This window comes from Neoarius graeffei, chromosome 7, assembly GCF_027579695.1.
Source record: "Neoarius graeffei isolate fNeoGra1 chromosome 7, fNeoGra1.pri, whole genome shotgun sequence".
NCBI classification, from domain to species: domain Eukaryota; kingdom Metazoa; phylum Chordata; class Actinopteri; order Siluriformes; family Ariidae; genus Neoarius; species Neoarius graeffei.
The window spans coordinates 68,256,475-68,264,791 of record NC_083575.1 but is presented as its reverse complement, the minus strand read 5'-3'; the positions used below and the strand labels follow the sequence as shown (position 1 = coordinate 68,264,791).

The window sequence follows — 8,317 nt, the reverse complement described above, 5'->3', positions numbered from 1 at the left end:
ATTTTGTGTTTTCCATGAAAAGTCACACTTTTATTTACCACCATAAGTTGTAAAATGAATAGAAAATATAGTCAAGACATTTTTCTGGCCATTTTGAGCATTTAATCGACCCCACGAATGTGATGCTCCAGAAACTCAATCTGCTCAAAGGAAGGTCAGTTTTATAGCTTCTCTAAAGAGCTCAACTGTTTTCAGCTGTGCTAACATGATTGTACAAGGGTTTTCTAATCATCCATTAGCCTTCTGAGGCAATGAGCAAACACATTGTACCATTAGAACACTGGAGTGAGAGTTGCTGGAAATGGGCCTCTATACACCTATGGAGATATTGCACCAAAAACCAGACATTTGCAGCTAGAATAGTCATTTACCACATTAGCAATGTATAGAGTGGATTTCTGATTAGTTTAAAGTGATCTTCATTGAAAAGAACAGTGCTTTTCTTTCAAAAATAAGGACATTTCAAAGTGACCCCAAACTTTTGAACAGTAGTGTACATTCATACATAGAGGAGGGCGCGGTTTATCCGGTATTTAACCATGACTTTTGGTATGTTTGAGCAAATTAAAGCCAACTGCTTTATCATGATTAGGGTTGCGGTGGATCCAGATCCTCTCCGGGTAACACTGAGCGCATCAGGATGTGCAGGAGAATTCATGGATGGGAAGTCCATCACAGAACACTAATCTCACACTTATTCACACCTCGGGGCAATTTAGCACAGCATGTTGCTGAACAGTGGGAGGAAACCAAATAACCCAATGGAAACCCAGACAAACACAGGGAGAAGATGAGCAACTCTGTACAGACAGCAAGCTCAGGACCCTGAAGCTGTGAGGCAGTGATGCTACCCGCTGCAACGCCATGCTGCCCCACGTGGACATATACTATTTAAAAAATGCCAATGTGCTGGAATGGCAGGCTGCAGTAACAAGACAGGGAATGAAAGGTTCACGTATTAGATGGAGCAACGAAGAAAATGTTTCTGATTTCGTACACATGCTGTGTATTATATGATATCTTGGATGTTGAGCAGTTCAGCACCGGATGTGCCCTTCAGATGGCGCAAGTGTCTACAGTAGCCAGTCAACTTCAAAAGAAACCTGGGTTTATGTTACGCATCTCAACATACTTAGTTATGCCAATTTTTGAGCCATTTTTGTCAGGTTGTGGTTGTATGAGAAATTGTAAATCGTTAAAGATCTGAATGACCGGGTTACTGGTTTTACCCCGCCTCTCGCCCATAGTCAGCTGGGATAGGCTCCAGCTTGCCTGCGACCCTGGACAGGATAAGCAGCTACAGATAATGGATGGATGGGTTACTGGTTTTAGAAAATTTCCGTAAAATTGCTTTCACTTGTTACAATCTGCAAATTCTACAGGACAAAGAAATGTTACATTAGTGGACAACCAGTCGTGAGACAATTCATAGTTCAATAGGCTATAACAAATAATTATTCCATCCACATTCACTGGATATGAGCAATCGCGTGCTCTGATTGGCTACTCTACTACTATGATATCAGCTCATATACCGTGAGTAGAGAAAAACAAAATGGCGGAGTGTGTTGCTGAACCAACTGAGGACGAAATAAAAACTACTTGAAAACAAAACCCTAAAAAATACAAAAAAAAGCAACAAAATATGGAATGAAAGTATTTGATGGTAAGAACGTATCTTTTAAAAAAAATTTTTTTTCAAGAATCATCATCATAGCATTTTTTTTCACAAATTGCTACTGTTATTTCATCGGTTTGTTTACATTGTTAGATGTTTTGTATAAAGTTTTTATTTATCGACTTTGCAAAAAAAATTGCTCTGTTTCTCAAAATCCAGTGAATGTGGATAGAATAAAACAGTTATTTCACTCAATCTAGTCGTACATGGCTTATAGCCAACTCGGTGCTACGTGCCTCGTCAGCTCTCAGCTCATGTACGACTCGATTTTGTGGAATAACTATTAATTATTTTTTTCGTGGTGCGGTTTCCATCAAATCCTGCGCTCTGATTGGCTGGCGAGCGGGTCCGTATCCTACGATACGGACCCCGGTTACGGACCCCGGTTACAGACCTCTGGCGACTCGCTCGTTCACAACAACAACAAATATAGTACCATTTTTTTGTCAACATTTATCTTTTTTTAATAAGATTTATTTATCAGATTATCAAAAATCTTAAATGTTTGCCAGCATTTCTCAGGAGAATAGCATTAATTTTACAGCATGGATAGCGATAACGACAGCGTTCACAGCGAAAGCGAGTTTTACTACCCTGAGGAAGAAGAAATAAAAGAAAACATTTCAGGAGAAAGCTAAAAACCTCTAACTTGCTAACGCTGAGCAAAAACATGGCTGAATCCTGAATGACTCAATTTTGTATAAATAGGGGACTACATAGGCGGCAAAATGTAGTTTTTTTTTTTCTGCCATGGAAGTGCACTTGTATACCGAGGAGGAAGCAATTTGCATTACAGCCGTGAATGAGGATTCAAAATGGCGGCTCGGCTTGGCTCTCCCTTTCGGGCGCTCTCGTTTTCTGTTAGGATTTGGTAAAGAAAAAAATAAATATATTATTTACCAGCTTAAGGTCGGTCTGTATGGTGAAATACCGTGACCTCGGCCTTGAATACTGACCTCGGCCCAGAGAGCCTCGCTCAGTACTTTCAAGACCTCGGTCACGGTATTTCACGATACGGACCTCCCAGCTGGTAAATAACAAATATATATTTGGAGAAAATCTACACACCATGATTTCCGTGATGTTCCTGCACACATCCCCATTTTTTCAAACGGTCTGTACGTACATAGCTACATAACAATACTTCCCTTTTAAACACACCGTGTTTAGGTGATCATTTGTCTTAAACAATCTGAGTAGATCATCAGTTGTTCTGAGACACTCTTTAATCAAAATGTGTTTTCAGAGTGGAAGGTATATAAATCTATAATATAAATACTGTATTAGCCTGTTACTCAATTTTACAACAATATTTTTTTTACAATATTACCTAAATTGGTATATTGTTTGTTTACAGTAGAGTTTATGGTGAAATACAGAGCTAAATTATACACACGGAATAAATAACAGGACGGAAACCCAGCAAAATAAATCCCCATTCAACTCCAGAAACTGTGTAACACTATCAAAAGCAGTTGAGTTCTGCATTTTCATTTCATTTTTCCTGTTATATTTGTGTTTATTCATTCATTTATCTTCAGTAAGCACTTTATCCTGGTCAGGATCGTGGTGTATCCGGAGTCTATCCCAGGAACATTGAGCGTGAGGGAGAAATACACTCTGAATAAGACTCCCAGTCCATTGCAGGGCACCAGACACACCACACGGGGCAATTTATCCTAACCCATCCACCTACCAGCATGCTCTGCTTTTCATAGGAAACTCACAAGAATATGAGAACATGCAAAACTCTTTCTGTTTCTAAGATTAAAAATCAAAAGACAGGCATTTGGATAATAAATCAACAGGCCAGATGTGATAAATTATTTGATATCAGTGGAACTGGAACACACAGATTCAAACAATTCATGCATTGCCCGTCACACATACACAAAAATAAATTAGGTATCAAACGAACTCAGTAATAAAATAACAGCACACCAGCCGACTGTCTCGTGACCTCATGATACCAGTGCTACGAGCGATCGCTTAGTTCTCATAAACCTTGATGTGTACAAATAAAGCATCTGATGGGAAAAAATAAAAATATTAAGGTTCTCGTTTAGGGCTTTAAGGCACAGGTACATGGGTACGTTTCAGGCATTAACAGTTATAATCTCAACATCACTAATGACAAGATCTTGGCTAAAAATAAAAAATCAGGAACACTTTGCTTAAAATACATATTTCACACCCAACAACTTTATTTAAGTTAAAACACATAATTAGACCTCATACCAAATCTTTCTAACTAAAATAAAAATACTAACTTGCCTCTCTGTAGGTGTGTATTGCATTCATTTACCAATGAAAAATCGACACAATCCAAACACAATAAAAGTGAAATATCAAATTCCGGTTAAATAAAAAGCTCAACCAATAAAATAAAACAAAACTCAATCACCCTGACTAAAATGAGCGCATTGCAAATGCAACTTGCATGATCATACAATCAATTCAAGTTCATCTAAAGTGATATTTTGTTCGTACCCTTAGAGCTCTGCATGTTCACTTCATGGCAACTTGCATTAAATGTATGAAGATGTTTTATCTATGCCCAGAGCACACACTAACTTCATTTCTGTATTAAATTAAAACATCGCTTTGCAACTTCTGGTATATTATTATTAGTGTTAAATATATAACATGTAGGTTGGGCTGGTTTATTTTTAGGATCCGTCTTTAAATTGGTTTCGGATCCTTCTCTAAAAGGATATCGAACTGATATGAAGGCAAATGCAGCGACCAGCACGATCGCTGGACTCCTGGTGGAGCTACACGTTGATGGCATGAGCGTGCTTCTTGCATAAAGGTTTGTCCTTCTTAGAATAGAACGGCTGGCCTTCCAGATTTATATGGCAAACCTGAGGAAGATAAACGATTCGACCATTTATGCCCTCTACGCCACAGAACAGAATGCAGATATTAAACAATATTTGAGGTTGTTCTTACCGTACACACAAAGCAGGTATCGTGCCATGTGTGGCCAAGAGCCTCAATAAACTTGTCCCCAGCCTCCACTGGGAAATCACAGCCATGGCACTTAGTGCTGAAGAGCGCAATGTAATCTGAAATGTTAATTAAAAAAAAAAAAAAGGAGGTGAAAAATGCGATACTAAAAACCTACACTTTTAAAGTGCATATTCTGGACCAATTTCGTGTTTTTTTTAAATGAAAGTATGTCCCTTTACACACTCATCCAGAAGGGTAATTTTGCACAAGGCCATCTGTCTACAGCAGAAAAAAAACAAAAACAAAACGTGTCTGGAAAAATCCCAAGGGAGTCTGGAGCCAGATTTGTGATGTTACCTGCGGAAGCGCCAGCAGGCTGCGCGAGCTTTGCACGGTTTCAGTGCGCAGCCTGTGTAGACCAAGCGCTCCCATTTCTCTCTCATTGTCCGGTCTTTTGGGAAACAATCACTACGTTTACATGCACATAGAGAGAATCGAATTTCTGCCGTTGCTCGACTGAAATCGAAGTTCAAAATGCCATGTATACACCTTAATTCGGCTGAAATTGAACCGAACTTGATTTCTCGGAATCGAGCTACACGACCTAGTTTATGCGATTTCTGCCGAGCTACTTTGTGCATGTATACCCTATCGAGCTAGTTGTCGAGCTACTTCCGGAAGTGACGAGTGACGAGACCACAAGCGGGAAACACAACAGCCTCGGTCGGCATGACAACGAATCATGACAACGGCATGAATCTTTTCTTTTTGTGGCATTGTTTGCACTGTTAAAATTTAGCTCACTTACTGTATCACCAAATACATCTGTACAGCTGTTGCATAGCTGTGAATTGTGTACATAAACAAGTCACTGTATTTGTGTGTGTGTGTGTGTGTATATATATGTGTCCAACATTTGAAGAATGTCAATAAAAACAAAACAATTGAACTTTTTGTGTGTTTATTAAGACATAAGTTAAATTGTAAGCAAAAAAAAAAATTTTTTTGTAAGCAAAAAATGGACTTTAGAAAAATATTATTGTGCAAAATAAGTTGTCTTACAAAACAGTGGTCTGCGCCGGACAGTTTGTAGCCATAGTCTGTTAGAGCAAGCCTAACAGCTTGAACACGGAACTGCCAGTGTTGCCAGATTGGGGGTTTTAAGTACATTTTAGCGGAATTTGAACTTGTTTTGGGCTGGAAAACGTCAGCAGTATCTGGCAACACTATAGCTCTTCTTCATGACGACAACCGGAAGTGTACCAACACGATGGGGCGTGTAGCGCCACGTGTGGCTCGGGTGCACAATGCGCCTTGCACAATAGCCCGATTTCACTTGTGCATGTAGGATTGGATTTCTCTGGCACCCCTGCTGGGACCCTTTGCTCGATTACCAACAGCAGCTCGATTTGGACGTGCATGTAAACGTAGTCAATGAGTACTAATCCCACCAAGATTGGTGTTGCTACACCCTCCTACGATACATCTGTTAACCATTTTAATAATTACGTGATAACGTTGAAGAAATTTGCAGAAAACCACCAGGTCGTTTTCTCATAAACAAACCAGCGCTGACGTAGGATTCAGAGGGAGGCGTCTCGCACGCGATGCCACGAAAATCAATGTTTCCCGGGAAATCCAAATGCCGAGTTTTTTCAGAGGCGGACCAATTCGCCTCAAATGGCTTGATTTCAACTGAATTTTTCTGGTATTGTGCAAGGTAAAAAAAATTGCACAAAATGCAAAATGTTACAGATATTTGACCAAAGTTTAATATAAAATAGGAGAATTACATTGATCTTGCTCCTGAATTTACCCGTGATATGCACTTTAAGGGAAGTAAAGGGGCAGTTGTTGAGGCAGTAATGCAAAAAAAAAAAACAAATTGTGAAATCTACAGTTTTGTTTTTTTTTTAATTAAGCTCTTAGTTTGTGCAATTGGTCCTTTCAGAGATGTTTAGGTTAAGCATAACCTACACAGGCCACATTAAAACCGAAAGAGCCTCCATCTGATCGCAAATGAATAGAACAAAACCTCAGGAAAAGTGCAAGTTAATAGAATTACGGGTGCAGTGATGATTAAATTTTACAAACCTGCTTTTCACCCTTTTTTGTGTTAATCATTCTCATACATTCTAATATTATTTCTAGAATCACAGCTTATTCACAGGGACTTGGACGCTCCACATAATCGAAAACTAATAATAAAAAGGTTTAAAATGCTTTTAATTTAACAAAGAAAACATATAAATCAGCTATATGTAGGCTTGGAGTACTTGAGTCCAACTCATGCCCTAATTTTAAGGATTCGTGACTTGGACTCGGACTCGTGCATTAACTACGTTCACCTGTTCATGCGTCATGTTCAGGAACAAACTAATGTTAACGGCGCTAAAACACCTGGAGAGAAGCCCCTAGGATTACTTATCCAGACTTCTCGTGCAGTGCGAAAAAATGCACTGCTGCGTGTTCCATATGTAGAAGAACTATCGATGAGACAACAGGGACAACCTCGAACTTCAATCGTCATTTGGCAAGGCTCCACCCAGAGCAGTAAGTGACACGCTATGTTCATTGCCCTGTTGATAGCAGGGCTTGCTGACCGATGAACTAGCTAGTGTTAACCCTCTCTCATGTTATTTGCCCTGTTGATAGTGGGCGGGGCTTGCTGAGCGATGAACAAGCTTTTTATCCGTAGCCTATTAACTAAAATGGGGCAGTCGAGCAGTAACGTTAGTCCGACACAGCAGCAGAGATGCTTTCACATAAAGGCAGCAACAGCCACCGTCAAACGCTGCGTTTGGAGTCTTGTTCTCGGCCTCGACTTGAAATTTTCTTTAATGACTCGGACTTGAACACTGGGGACTCGAGACGACTCGGACTTGAGGTTTAGCGACTCGACTACAACACTGACTGTATGTCAATATTTTCTGGAAGGACATCTTTACTTAATTTTGGAAGGAGAATCCAGTGTCAGTTCTGTGTAACAGTTAGAGGTAAAGCTCGTCCTTTACGTTTCCTGCCATGGGGAAAGTCTTCAGGATGGAGGATATTGTGCCTTGCAGTTTCTTGGTAACAAGCTGCATTTTTTGTCATATTCATGTCAAGAATATGGGGGCAGCCGTGGCCTGAAGGTTAGAGAAGCAACCTTGGGCCCAAAGGGTTGCCGGTTTGATTACCAGGACTGGCAGGAAAAATGAGGGGAGTCGAGTGAATGAACACTTACCCCTCCCTCTGTATTATGGCTGAGGTGCCCTTACCCCCAACTGCTCCCTGGGTGCTGTAGCATAGCTGCCCACTGCTCTGGGTGTGTGCGTGCGCTCACTGCTCACTTGCGTGTGTGTTCACGGCTTCAGATGGGTTAAACGCAGAGAGGAATTTCACTGTGCTTGAGTGTACATGTGACAAATAAAGGCTTCTTCTTCTTAAGAAAAAGCAAGGCAAGGATTGCTATAGTGGCTATAACATGAGTGATAACTTGGTTTGTGACATGCTGCATCACACCACCCTGTCACTGATTATTTTCCTTGAACAGCACATCTACACAAATCTGTCTCATCCTAAAATCTTTATTATTATTATAGAGTAACAGTTCTAATTTAACATTTAGTTACACAATCACATTCATGTTCTTGCTGGCCAAATTCAACACCGGCCCTTGTCTGTGGTGATCACACATACCCCTTT

The 8,317-nt window shown here is 40.1% G+C and overlaps 1 protein-coding gene across 1 annotated transcript in view; it reads right to left on the bottom strand.

Moving 5' to 3' along the window:
* Positions 1 to 288: 288 nt before the first annotated feature.
* The window catches only part of ldb3a (LIM domain binding 3a), a 157,591-nt gene continuing 149,562 nt past the window's right edge, over positions 289 to 8,317 (bottom strand). Inside the window, exons 19-20 of the mRNA XM_060924999.1 lie at positions 4,631 to 4,746; positions 289 to 4,542 (exon numbers count right to left, since the gene is read on the bottom strand). Coding sequence (XP_060780982.1) covers positions 4,453 to 4,542; positions 4,631 to 4,746 — 206 coding nt within the window. The 3' untranslated portion in view covers positions 289 to 4,452. The remainder of the gene's footprint in view (positions 4,543 to 4,630; positions 4,747 to 8,317) is intronic.